This window comes from Ascaphus truei, chromosome 6 (genome assembly GCF_040206685.1).
Source record: "Ascaphus truei isolate aAscTru1 chromosome 6, aAscTru1.hap1, whole genome shotgun sequence".
Taxonomy (NCBI): Eukaryota; Metazoa; Chordata; class Amphibia; order Anura; family Ascaphidae; genus Ascaphus; species Ascaphus truei.
This window is the reverse complement of record NC_134488.1, coordinates 9,094,593-9,109,048: the sequence shown is the minus strand read 5'-3', so window position 1 is coordinate 9,109,048 and position 14,456 is coordinate 9,094,593. Positions and strand designations below refer to the sequence as shown.

General features: G+C 39.9%; 1 protein-coding gene across 1 annotated transcript in view; it reads right to left on the bottom strand.

Annotated features, from left to right (window-relative positions):
- The window catches only part of ADAMTS15 (ADAM metallopeptidase with thrombospondin type 1 motif 15), a 58,285-nt gene that overhangs the window by 19,166 nt on the left and 24,663 nt on the right, over nucleotides 1–14,456 (bottom strand). Inside the window, exons 2-3 of the mRNA XM_075603364.1 lie at nucleotides 7,273–7,405; nucleotides 3,537–3,704 (exon numbers count right to left, since the gene is read on the bottom strand). Coding sequence (XP_075459479.1) covers nucleotides 3,537–3,704; nucleotides 7,273–7,405 — 301 coding nt within the window. The remainder of the gene's footprint in view (nucleotides 1–3,536; nucleotides 3,705–7,272; nucleotides 7,406–14,456) is intronic.

The following is a 14,456-nucleotide window of genomic DNA, read 5'->3' as shown; positions in this document are numbered from 1 at the left end:
CCACTGCCTGATCGCTGCAGACACCGTTTCAAGCACCGCGGTCGTTCGCTTTTTCGGCAGTGGTGCTGGGGACAGTACGTCTTTCTACATTTGTATATTAGATTATGATGTCAACATATGCTAAATTCTCTGTGTTACTTTGTGATGCCTGTGATCGATGTAATACTTTTGGGTTCATGACCCTGTGTTTGAGACCGCTAGGGTATTCAAAGAACAGCACATCACTTTTCACATACACCTGACAAAGACCCCCCTAAAAGGTTGTGCTCTCTATGTTTCCAGTATTGTTCCAGATGAATAAAGCTAAGTGTATGGGAAGGAATTCTGCTGTGGTGTCTCGTTCATGTTACGGCTGCTGTATCTTTTCTTCTTTTACTGCTTTAAAGTAGCAATGATAGTTAGGTAGTGTATGTTTAAGTACATTGACAGGAAAGTAGCTTTGCACAAGGCAATATTAAGCATAGAACTTTTATACCCCTTAATGGTTTTTACTGAAAGGCAGATGTAATGCTGTAAGCTTTAAGTTACAGGTGTTTAACCTCCACCCCCTTTTGGTGATTACTAATATTTTACCCTTAAGTAACTTCATACAAATAATTAGACCAAAGGTAGGCAGTATAACCGTACTGGCAGTATAACCGTACTGGCAGTATAACCGTACTGGCAGTATAACCGTACTGGCAGTATAACCGTACTGGCAGTATAACCGTACTGGCAGTATAACCGTACTGGCAGTATAACCGTACTGGCAGTATAACCGTACTGGCAGTATAACCGTACTGGCAGTATAACCGTACTGGCAGTATAACCGTACTGGCAGTATAACCGTACTGGCAGTATAACCGTACTGGCAGTATAACCGTACTGGCAGTATAACCGTACTGGCAGTATAACTGTACTCACCCCCACTGGAAATCAAAGTGCATGGATAAGTAGAAATGTTAACATTTACAGCAGATAACAAACCCTTGGCCTACAATGTCTATTTTCTATCTGTGAAACCTCTGACCCAATTGGATGTATGGCTTTCTTTTATATGTACTGTAGGATACCGTCTATTCCACACAGTTTTGAATTCTGTTACAATATAAGCATCTAGCACCTCTATTGGGAAGCTATTTTATGAATCTACCACCCTTTATATAACTGCGTACCTCCTCATATTTTCCATGAACCATTCGGTGTCAGAGCATGATCACTTACCTACCTGTCTTTCTGCACTTATAGATTTCTCTATACTACCTGCTGGCTTTACTCACTGCTTTGTTGCATTGGTTAAATAAATAGTAAATAAAAATACCACTTGTGGGTAGATTTGCATGTCTCCAACATGTCTGCAACCCTGTCTTTCCCATTATCCCATAGCAAACAATGCTTCTACTGCAGCCAGGGATTCTGGGTAATGACATGCAAATTAGCACTCACAGTGAGTCACTCTTTTCTACTGATTCATTTCAACATGGCCCCCTATAAGCTTATGCCTACCGTATTACCCAGCTTTTCAGCACATCCTGTGTTAAAGAAGTGCATTGGCAGTAAACCTACTCACACGCAGCTGTTTAAACCATCAGTGCAAGGCTGGTAAAGAGTGACTAACTATGAGTGCTCATTTGCATATCATTACCCAGAATCCCTGGCTGCAGTGAAAGCATTGTTTGCTAAGGGATAATGGGGAAAGACAGGGTTGCAGATATGTCTGAGATGCAAATGCACCACAAGTTGTATTTTTATTTACTGTACATTGTACGGTGGAGGGTTTTTGTCACTTTTTTTTACTCATCATAACTGGTTAAATCATTAATAATTCCCAGGTCCTTGACTTATGTGGTAGATGGCATGGTAGTGCAATACATTTTGCATGCTACAGGTGAGTCTTGTGGTTTTAGTGTATCATTTTGCATATCCTTGCATAGCTGCGGTCCATGCTACTCGATTTTTTTGTGGGGAGTGGTAAAAATATATTTATTCTAGCTGAACCAGGGGGTCCATCTGAGATGATCTCCAGTCCCCCAACCTCAAAGACCCTGTTGATCCCAAGATATAATTAGTTTTGTTCACCAGGCCACAATACATAACCGGCAAACATAAAATGGTTGCGGCATTAGGATCGCTCTGACAGCCAAAAAGAAAGCTGCAACGTCATCAATAGATGACTTTGTGACTTTCTATTGGTGACCTGCCACCATATTTCAGGGGGGGGGGCAGAGTTTAGTCACACTGCCAACAAAAAAACTCAAATATTTCAGGGACCGCAGGAGGTTGGCGAAACCATGGATCAGCTCCAAGGGATACCCCAGTTCAGCTACAATAAAAAAAAACAAATATACAAAAACAGGGACTGTGACTTTAAATTGCAGTAATAAAACTCTGGACCGTATTCTATAGAACCTTTTCTCAATCTTCCTACATGACTACTTGTTTAAAAGTAAATCCAATTAACATTATATTTACAATAATACACCACAACCACAAGATAAAACAAAAACTCGGGTACATACAGTACATTCTGTGGAATAGTATTGAAAGTTATTGTAAATGTACAATACATGACTTGTGTGTGTATATGCATATATAATTGGTCCTCCCACTGCTTCCCTTTCAGGGTTCCTCAAAGTATCAATAAACATTGTTAGTTTTCAGTATTCCCTTCATTAAGTCTTATTCAATACAATGTCCAAGGCCAGATTCCGTGTTAAGTTTACAAATGAGACCGGATGCCAAGTATAAACTGTTTAAAGAGGCGTCAGAGCTGAGCCAGGGCTTGGGCTAAACCATTCAGCTGTGGAAATCATTAGAGACGTTAGCCATCTGTCAGGATGCTCTTCCCGCATTCTGCAGGCACCCCGGCTGCACAGCTGTCAACCTACCCCGGGGTTAAACCCAGGCTGCATATTTTCTATCGTCCTTATGTATTGGGATATACTGTCCAGTATTAAGATTAGATGAGAATGCATAGAAATCCAACTTGGGTTGCGTAAGAAGACACGACCCTAGAGACCTGAATTCTCAATTGCATTGCATTGTGATCACTTGGAAATGCAAGTCTAATCCTAGTGGAGATACAGCAAAACCAGAACACTAAGTAATCCTGTTAGGGACCATTGGTAAGACTTTGGCCATAATGCATTTGAATCTACTATGGTCTGTGGTTGAATAGTCTGCAAAGAATCAAGGTGTATTTCGATACCATTGGGATCAGCAAGACAACATGGAATTTAGCGCACTGCAAACAATCCCTCTCTGATCTCTGTAAAATACAGAACTGCAAGATGCAGAATGCAGTGGAAGACCAATGGGCGAATGCGCAACCATTAGGGAACTGACTGCAGAATTTCTGTCCCAAACCTGTTACTATTTATTAATCTAATTGGGCACGCAATTGTGGACCAGGAAACATAATTGTTTGAAACCTCAAGAAGTGACATCTTTAATGTCAATAAAAACCACTGACTCTAGGAATAAGTTAATTTGCCTTCTAGTGGGTGCGACTCTCTCCAAATGAGATGACAGGCCTGCTGTTCACCTCCATTTCTCACCATGCCCACTGTCCAAGAAGTCTGTGATAATGGCAGCACTGCATCCAGACCATGGATTGGCTCGGTCAATCTGTATCAGGGTCGGGGACATCATATGATTCTCCTTCAGCTTCCCGAATACCTCCTCGCAGGCTTTCACATTGTCATGTGGCATGTTGAAAACATGACCTTGGGGAAGAAGAGGAAGCATGTAAGGGAGGAAGGAGTCTTATAATAGAGCCTAAAGGGTTTACAAACACATTATTTGTGACACTGAAATATTTAGTCATTTTTTAGTAACTTAGAACCCCTTGGTTTCTTCTTGAATCATACAAACATGTGTAAAACATTTGATGAATATGTATTGGGGGGTGGGGAGGGGGGGTAAATTTGTGCTAATCTCAAAACAGCACAGAGGAATGTTAGTACAGCACTGAGTGTTCCTGCCTCTCACGTGCAACCTATGTCACCAATGACATAAAAAATCACTCCCTCTTAAAAAAGAAAAAGTAAGGGCGTCTCCATACACTTTAAAATAGGGAAATGTGAAAAATTCTATATGTTTTTTTTTATAAATCAGTTCTCTAATATTAAATAATATTGTCTGCATTTTTTTAAACTCCTATTGCCGTTTTTATTTATAATGATTTTTTTTATTAAATATAGTGATCACCTTTTGGTTGCTACAGCAACCATTTAGAAAGTCAAATTCACTTCCTCGTTTGAAATAGGCTCTCACACACACACCTTTGTTGAGTGCTGTCCTTTGGCAACAAAGTATCACAGACAGATCTGTTGCTGTGTTCCAAACAGCATACTGTCTATTACTCTGGAAGCTGTAACAATAATGTGATACACTTAGTAATATAAAGTTACATATCAGCTGCAGCATTTTCACTGACTCAAAAGGTGACCATGCCATCAGGATTTTAACCTATTTATAACAGGAGTACCAGATGATGCCAGTATTAGGTAAGAATGTAGAATTATACATTTATACACATTATGCTTTACATATAAAAAGAAGGAGGGGAAAGGGTGAGGGGATGTAGTATTGCTGCTTTAATGAATATTTAATTTCATATACTGTAGCTATTTTGGCTTCTGTATACACTGGTTAACATTTTAAGACTATTTAAGGGATTTACCTATTTTTAACACATTATTATCCAAATACAGTATGCCCCAGTTCGTAGTGTTACTAGACTTGCACAGGCACACAGAACTAAACGGGTAATATAATATACTGTAGGTGCGCAGACTTTTTCTTGCTGCGCCCCTGCCTGCTCTCCTCCGTTCTCACGCCGACCTCTTACCTCAGTGCGGAGTCAAATGACCCACGGTGTCCTGAGCCGGCTGCATCTCGGTAAGTACAGGTTGCAGAGGCCCCGTGTGGTCCCCCGGCATTTCATTTAAATGCCTTGGGGAAAAGCGCGGGACCTCTGCAGCCGCCCGTGCCCCCCCACCCACCTCCCCTCCCCAGTTTTCGCACCCCTGCTGTAGATGACAAGCTTTGTATTTCTGTATCCATCCCATTTGTTTCTAGCCTAGTTAGCATTCATTTTAACACTATCTTCATTTATCACCCTATCTAATATACAGCAAATAAACAGAGCTCTCTAAAAGAAACACACACCATATTTTCAGCATACATTTAACATTTTCCGTTAGTTAATGAGAGCAATAGGATGGAGTCAGAATTTATGGCTGTGTTGGAATTTATGACTGATTTGGCATTTAACAATTTTAACAATGTTACTGGCACAATGTGGAAGTGAACTAGTTTGACCTTGTAACAAGTTACAACTGGGGGAAAGTGCCAGACAGATTTGCACACGTGTCCTCATCATCATCATTTATTTTTTAAGTAAAAGCACGCGTCCAGTTTAAGAACAAATACAATTATACACAATTCATTTTGAGAGAGACAGATATATATATATATATATATATATATATATATATAGAGAGAGAGAGAGAGAGAGAGAGAGAGAGAGAGAGACATAGATAGATAGATAGATAGATAGATAGATAGATAGATAGATAGATAGATAGATAGATAGATAGATAGATAGATAGATAGAAAAAGCCAGAAGGAAGAAATAAGTCTTACACCGTGCCCAAAACAGTGGTAAAGTCGATATACACCATTTTGTATAGCAAAATGTAACTATATGTTAGGGCAGACAGACATTATTCAGTTAAAAACTGCTTCCACCTGCTTCCAAACTACAGCAATCCATATCATCTGTGAAAGTAATGATTGGATTGCTAATTAATGAATATGTGTTTTTCCTAGAAACATCAGCAAAGTAAAAAAGATTTAAAAAATAATAATGCCGGTTTCAGTGGTACTGTAAGTGTTCCTTTTGGAGGCGGGTGACCCCACTAAGGCCTTGTTCCCGCTGACCCGCGGCTGTGCACACAATGGCATGCATGGCGCACACAAAGTACGTCCATTTAAGGGGCCGGCTCCAGTAAGTATCTGCGTACGACTGCAGAAAGCGCGATATTTTACTTTTGCCGCGTTGGCGGAGCGGTGGCCACGTCGCGGTGGCCACGTCACGGTGGTACTTCAGCCAATGAGGGCGAACCAGCCGCGTGATGTCATGGCCACGCCCCCTGTCATGAACTCCTGCTCTTCTCTTGACGCGCGTCACAAACCACAGATTGCGGCTGCACCACGCGTGCACCAGTGACTGGGGCCATAGCCTAAGAGTTCATAATGACTTGAATACGTCTCTCAGAGGCACATTCGGAAATTAATTCAACACCCATTTATAACCAAAGTGCAGATATATTTGAATGCATGCCATTCTCATGCAAAGTGAAATACCAGTGCACATGAATATGGGATTGATTCTCCATAACGCACAAAAGAAAATATGCAGGTACTCAGCAGGAACATTTAAAAAAAAATAACAAATACTTATATCATTTCAATCAACATTTCATAGCCCCAGGAGAACCTACCTGCATATCTCTAATCAAATGAATTATTCTCAATTGCTGCATAATGATTCTGTCAAAGCAGAAAATAACCTGTGCACCTAAGAGTGAAAAATGGCAGCAGCTCGGATGAGTTTATTGAGTTGTTTACGTCATGGTACAAGATGTCCCACTATGAAAGAAATGACAGACTTCATAAACTGATCAGAGCCAGATCGTGCTCAGTGATTCTTCGCATTTGGATGTATGTTTCCTCATGATTTGCATATATTTATTTTTTTCATAATTCTGCATGTCTGGCATTGCCAAATTCTTGATCTCTTTATTCATCCTCCCTTGTATATTTAGTGGGCATGTGACCTGCGTCTGGTTAAGTTCATTAGTTTCCGGACACGTAGCATTGACAGCTCACGGGGCCAAAAGGCGGCACTTGTTTGGGAGTCACCTCTGAGCATCTCTGAGCATTTCTGAGATATTTCTGGACAATGAACTCCAGCCAAACCCTCTGTCTATGACCACAAAGATTCAGGAAGAAGAACATGAAAAGTAAATGCACTGTTTCTAAAACTCTCCTTGTCTCTGACTCTGTTTCTGTCTCTTTTTCACTGTATTCTGTCAATACTTTCCTCTATGTTTGTGTTCTACTGGTAATGTCCTATCTATTTAAAAATGTTTTATTTTTTTTTGTTTTGCCTGTTGAATTTCTGTACACATTTGGGATTGTTTTGAACATTTACTCCTTTATTTCTACCCCCATAACACTTTCCACCCTGTGTTCTACCTGTCTTGGGTACAATGTTCCACTCACCAAGCTCGTGTGCTGTGGTGAACGCAGAGGGGAGGCCATCATCCTCTATGACAGAACAGCTGCGCTTGGGATCACACATCGTGCCAACATCTGCCATTCCAAGTGTGTCACAGGTTGAGGCACCGCAGAGATCCTGCAGGGAATGAGGGAGATGTCAGATGTTTACCTCCCTCAAATACATAGGCTGTTTTATTTTGTTGACTATTACAACACACAAGTATTGTAATGCCCCCATTATCAGGGCTTTACCCCTTCCTGCCATCAAATGTAATGTAACCATGTATTTATAGCCATGTATTTGTCATCATAACTCTGTACCCAGGACATACTTGAAAACAAGAGGTAACTCTCAATGTATTACTTTCTGGTAAAACATGTTATAAATAAATCAATACTTAACCATTTACACTGGCCCAACTGCACTGACATCCTTACATAAGAGTAACAATTCTACAGCACTCTAAAAATACCTTGTAGTTAAGAAGCTTTCTCTTCAACTTTATACTCTACAAGGGCTGCACCATTTAACTGTACTACTACATATACAAGGCCTGCTCACCCTGTGTTCTCCTGAGCTCAAATGATGCACCTCAGACTGCTCACCCAAGCCTTAAATAGCATGATCCTCTATTAGGCCCCAAATACTAGCACTGTACCAATGGTTTCTCCCCTTACTCATCCCACTTACAGTAATATGAATGTACCCCTGAATTATTTCAGCTAGTAAAATTGCACCACTGTATTCTTCTCGGTGTTCCCAAATACAAAAAGAAGACAGCACCCCTCACTAGTATAAACACTGAATTTGTCAGTACATCCAAAATACAAAATAAAGCTGTTACCACTAACGAAAACCAAATACAAGATCGGAACGTCGCAAGTTATGCTAAACTCTTAACCATACCTCCCACTATCTGATTTATATATTCTGGCAGAATCCTACATAAAAGCCCCCCCTATGTCAGAAGACCTCATGAAGTCTGATTTTAGACAGCCATATGACAATGTACTGTAAGGTAGCATATTTGATTTCATAGTTTCTATTACACTATTGATGCTATAAATGTGCGAGACTTGTTTCCAACGAGACCTACTCCAAATAACTAAGAATTTAAAGACGAGTAGCTACTCCATTGACAGCCACACGGGTATATTAATTGCCCCATCTGATATTTCCAAATACAAGTACTATATCCCTTCTAGAGAAATATAAAAGTTTGAAATAAAAATGTACGGTTACCTAGAGGGCTGGAGGGTTTAGCACATAAATGTCAGGGCAAATAGCTTCTCAGCTCTAGGGCTGGATTACTGAAGACATATCCATATACACTTACAAATCATAGCACATCTTTGTGTCCTATGTGTCCCCCTCAAGCATTTCATCTCAAGGCCAGAACAGTCAGTTCCAATGATCTGAGTCAGGGAATGGGGTTACAGCCAAGGGTACAATGTACTGGTAATAACCTGTATGAAAGAGAAAGTTCAATGCGCTCTAAAATAACACTATAATAAACATCAAAATAAGTGATTTTAGGTGATATTGGTGATGTAATAATAAATAATACTGATAATTTATTGGGTGGACTGCTGCTCTCAAATCATGAATTTCTTCTACCGTTTATGAGAAATTTGTGAGTAATTCTTTGAGCGGATGCTGAGACCCACAGTGACTCCTAAATTCATAAATTGGTAATAATAAACCACAACATAGCACAGCTCAGTGATATAGAGTAGGTCAGAGAGAATGTGACTAATACTATTCCCATAGGTGAGTATATAGTGCACAATAGACATACCAATCAGTCGTTCTAAACACTGGAAGATTGTTCCAAGTAGCTTCAGAATGATGGAGCAGAACAACACAGTAGTGTAAATCTATGTTTACTAGAGAAACACAGGTGATTTATTGCACTCATAAGAGATATTTTGCAAATAAACCTTGTCCTCACGGAAGCCAGCCACTTGGTGAAACGTGTAGGATTTTTTCATTACTGAGAACACCATTCCCAGTGTCGGCGACCATTTTGTGTTCCTGGAACGGCTGGACTAGCGAGTAAGAGAACCTGCAGTGTACAAGAGGCTCTCCGACGGTGTCCGTATTCCACTCTGCTGAACGGGTGACAAGGCGGCTGGGGTGGGCCTTATACAAACGACCCAAAAGGCTTATTTTCAAAAGACCTCACGTAAGTGCAATATACCACCTGTGTATCTCTTGTGAACATAGATTTACACTACTGTGTTGATCTATTCCATCTTTCTGAAGCTATTTTGAACAGTTTTCATTCTAAACACTGATTGGTACTTTTATTGTGCTCTACCGTAAATACTCGCCTGGTGTGAATAGTATTAGTTACATTCTCTCTGACCTACGCTATGTCACTGAGCTGTACTACGATATGTTGTGGTTCATTCCCTCTAATTTAGTAACTTATCAGTCACTGTGCGCCTCAACATCCATTCAAAGAAAAGGTAAGAACCTGCCTCCTGGATTCCATGTTGTGATCATGTGCACTGTACTGCTGTTACACCTTGTAGAATGGCCGAAAAATCGTTTTAGAAAGCACTATCAATGTATACAACCATGTACACAGTGGCCTGAAGTGCTAGAAGCGGCGGCAGTTTTACTTTTCCCCCCCATAGGCTCGGGGGCGGCCCTCCTCCACAGCATAGCAGTGTCATGACGTCACGCTGGCATGTGATGACGTGTTGTCATGGCAACGCATCATCATGTGACATTTCGGCATCATTTGATGTTGGGTCACCATGACAACACGACGCAGCTGGAATTGGGCCACTCCGGAGAAGGTAAGACCCTCCTCTCCCCTCACACACACACAAGTTGCAGCCCCCCCAAAATTGCTGCTGTAGGCTATGGAAAGGAAGGGTAGGTGCAGTCACTCGACTGCATACAATTGCCTCGAGTGCCTGGAAATCAGCCCCCAGCGGGGGATGGTTATGTTTAGTGTGTGCTCTAAATTGAAGGAAGAGCCGGCAGTCCAAAGGTCTTTATAAAAAAGGATTTTATTCACAGAAATCGACGTTTCGGTCATTAATATGACAAAGGTCAGTATTACTGACCAAAACGTCGATTCCTGTCGATGAAATCACTTTTGTAAAGACCAGTGAGTGTCGGCTCTTCCTTCAATTTCAAGGATACACTAAATGCTCTCGGCTATATGCTAGTCAGCCTTGTGGGAAATCCGCCTCTGGCTAGCAGTGGGTCACAGTATTCCAGCTACTCTTTTTTCAATTGACTAAATAAATGTTGTATATAATTCCTAATTGTGTCCACTTCAATGCTTGAAAAGCTGGAATTCAGGAGCATTAGTCATTTTGTTTGATATTTCTAAAAAAAAAATTGCTTATAAATCCTTACTAGTTATACTAGCAAAGTCACTGAAATCACTTATTGTGGTAGTCCCATTCAAGACTGCTGGCTTACAAATGTACATCATGTCCTACAAAGAATATATCTCTGTAAAAGTGGAAGAGTGGTAAGGCTTTATATTTACATCACTTACAGGGTTAAATGTTCATTGAACCACTTAATAACCTTTCGCCTGGTTATTCTATTGCGTAGAATCTGCCCATGTTATACAGAGCACTTATTAAGTTCCTCGGGCAATGTAGTATAGTATACCTGTACCTCCACTGACACTACTTACAACTGTCCTCTTGTTGACCTTACTGACCCTCCTTGTAGCACTCTCCCTTCCCCAATTTTCTACAGATACCAAATTCCTCCAGCTGTAATGGGAGCAAGTCTTGGCATCCCCCTTATATAAACAGGATGAAACATGGCAGGACAAACCTCTCACATGCTATAATCTGGGGGACTTCGTCCATCGCAGGTTTTCTTAAAATGTTCCACTTCCTGATCAAGCCATAGGGATGAGTAATCTAGTTAGGGGAGCACATGAATTCATTAGGGGGACTACATTTCATTCCCCACCATAATTTATGACCATTGCATGATACCCATTAGATTTAACAACAAAGGAATGAAATATGTGATGGCAACCCCACTTCTTTAGGGTCACTCCTGCTGTTGATCAAACTCACTCAAGTTTTTAGGTATTTTCCCCTCTTCTCCTCCTCAAATCCTTCTAAAAGCTTCCCATAATTTGTTTGCATTGCAATCAATAATAACCTTTGCAAAAACCTGTCTCTATGGTGGTTACTCATCAAGCTCTGTTACAAGTTAACGCACCCAGATGGGCCTCAACTCCCATTCCAGTCAGTAGAAGTTAACGCCCGCTCTGGAGCTTTAAACATTACAAAGCTTGATGAATCTGGGGGTTTGTATCTAAAGTTGTACTTTCTTAACTTCCCCTATTCTTAGGCCTATTCAGCTTGTGTATACTACCCTCTTATATCTATCTATTCTATAGACATGCCCCATGCTGTTCCATACTCCTGTAACTTCCTTCCCACTACAATCCACCACCACTACATACCCCAGAAGTTGTATTTTCCAAAGAAAGCTTTTTAGCAGTTCTCCTGCTATACTGTACTCATTTAACTTTATATTTGTTTTAACATAATTAATTACTTTCTCTAGCACACTGATTGACACACGTATAATTATATACCATTGGCCTTGTTTTGCACTACTGTATATTGCAGTCTATTTGAGGCAGGTAACCCCCCTTTAATGCTGTTTGCACTTATGTCTGGGTACGCATAAATCTGCACTGATAATGTGTAGCCCTTGTATTTTCTGTTTTAAAGTGTATTATGTTGTCAACTCTATGGAGAAATAACAAATCCTTAATATTCCTATTTATATTCATTTCCTTTTGGACATGGATATACAGTATCCATTGTGGCTTAACCTCTTCAGTGTTGGAGGGACCTAAAACACATTGCTTTAAATAGGATTCTATTATCCTTTAAATGTGTTTTACACATTGTAAATAATTAGTATGAAAAAATTGTAGTATCGGTGGTGATCAAAGAGTTTGATCAAGAAAGAAACCCTTCTACTGTAGGTAGCAATCTCTTGTCATGTGTGTAGTGTCATATTTAATGGACTTAATTGGTCCAACAGTTAGATACTGTATGTCTGAGTAGTGCCCAGATTCACAGGGGAAATAAAAAAATAATAAAATTTTATTAAATCTACATAGATATTAAAAACACATATACATTATTAAAAATCCCTATTATGTAGAGTGGTGATAGTGTTTTGTCATAAATCAATCGGTGTATTACCATATGTAAAACAATATTTTATATTATTTTTTGATTTCCCCTGTGAATCTGGGCATTACTCAGACATACAGTATCTAACTGTGGGACCAATTAAGTCCATTAAATATGACACTACACACATGACAAGAGATTGCTACCTAGAAGGGTTTCTTTCTTGATCAAACTCTTTGATCACCACCGATACTATTGTATTTAACACCCTTACAGCACCTGTCATTTATAATTACATTGTTCAAATCATTTAAAGTGACAGCGGTCTATTTCACTTATTCAATATGAAAAAATAAATAAATGACAAAGCTTCAAGAGGTTGCCGTCACTCCAACACTAAAGTTGTGTCATTTGTAGAGAATTTGTGCTTAGGATCTGTAAAATAAATAAGTTAGATAGAGTTAATAAAAAAAAAGTTTTATAGCAGACTATATGCAAATTGTGCTATTGAATTCAAGGGGCCATACAGTTTCTCTGAGAGAGGGTCGCAGTTTATTCATGCAACTGTCTCTGACCTCATATCATCATTACCTCCACGACTATCATCTCAGACTGTCATCTCTTGGGATCAACCCTGATTCTACTTTCACCTGACTACACTAGCATGCATCTCTAGTTCATCCTGTGCTTGCCTTTGTATGCATCTGTCATAAAGTGATAAAAGAACCAGTTAATAATTAGTTGCGAATGACTCCAAAATTAAAAGGCAATTTATCTGGGCAATTCTGAAGCTAAATCTGTGCAGAGAGGAATTTGTATCTTATGTCAGAGAACCAACAACATTTTCTCTATTTTTTCCAAGTGTGCAATCTGAGGGAGGGTGTATCAGTAGTATTCACATATTATAATGGAGTATATTGAATCCTGGGTCTCTGCATCATCATTTTCCCCTTTTTTTATGACTAACAACCAGCCAAGTCTAAAGTGAAGTAAGTAAGTAGTGTATATTGGTGCTTCACCATAGATAGCTCATAAATGATATATATCATATATCATATTGGATCCAAGTTCAAGGACATGTAGAATAATCCATCCATAACATCCCAGGGTGAAAAACCAGAGGCCTGGTGGTGCCCACGCGGGTACCCCAAAAATAGGTCTCCTATAATGGTATATACCACCCTGGGGGAAATATATCAGTCAGTCCAGCACTGGGAGGTAATAGTATGAGGGGCATAAGCCCTTTACCTTCCTTGGTGGTGTCCTTGAAGGGTGGTTCCGATCCAGCGTGCAATCCTCTCAGGGTACATACAAGCAGCAAGGGTGTAGAGGAGCACAGCAACGTTTCCTGGCAGCATACCAGCTAGTGGACCGCCAAAATCAGGGTAACTCCAGATAGGGAATAGTATTAAAAGGATACTTTAATGGTCAGTATATAGACAGCATTGCTGTCTATATACTGACCATTAAAGTATCCTTTAAATACTATTCCCTGTCTGGAGTTACCCTGATTTTGGCGGTCCACTAGCTGGTATGCTGCAAGGAAACGTTGCTGTGCTCCTCTACACCCTTGCTGCTAAAGTGAAGTAAACCTTTCTGACTAACAATCTGCACCAGATGTAAGAATCTGTTTCTTATATTTAACACATCTGTGAGTAAAATAAAAGAGGTGCACAAATAGAGTAGTTTATCAAACTTTTCTTTATGTTGGTACATGGGCCCTTATGCTACGAAGATGTTTTATCCATGCTGAAGTAGACTTCTGCTTCATTCAATTTAATGGAGTTACACGCATCATCAGGATCCCATATTGGATAAGGGACTTGGGGTCTGTATCAAGGCAAAAGCGGTGCAATCCTGAGGCAAAAAAATCTGAACCGTATGTATGAATTGAAAACATTTAATTGAAAGCAATAGGATTTTGTTCTTTGATGCATATGGTGCTGTTTTTCGGCCCTGAATTGCATTACTTTTGCCTTGATACAGAGACCCCCTTAACAACAATTATTTACTATGTCAAAACAAATGTTTCCCCTTAC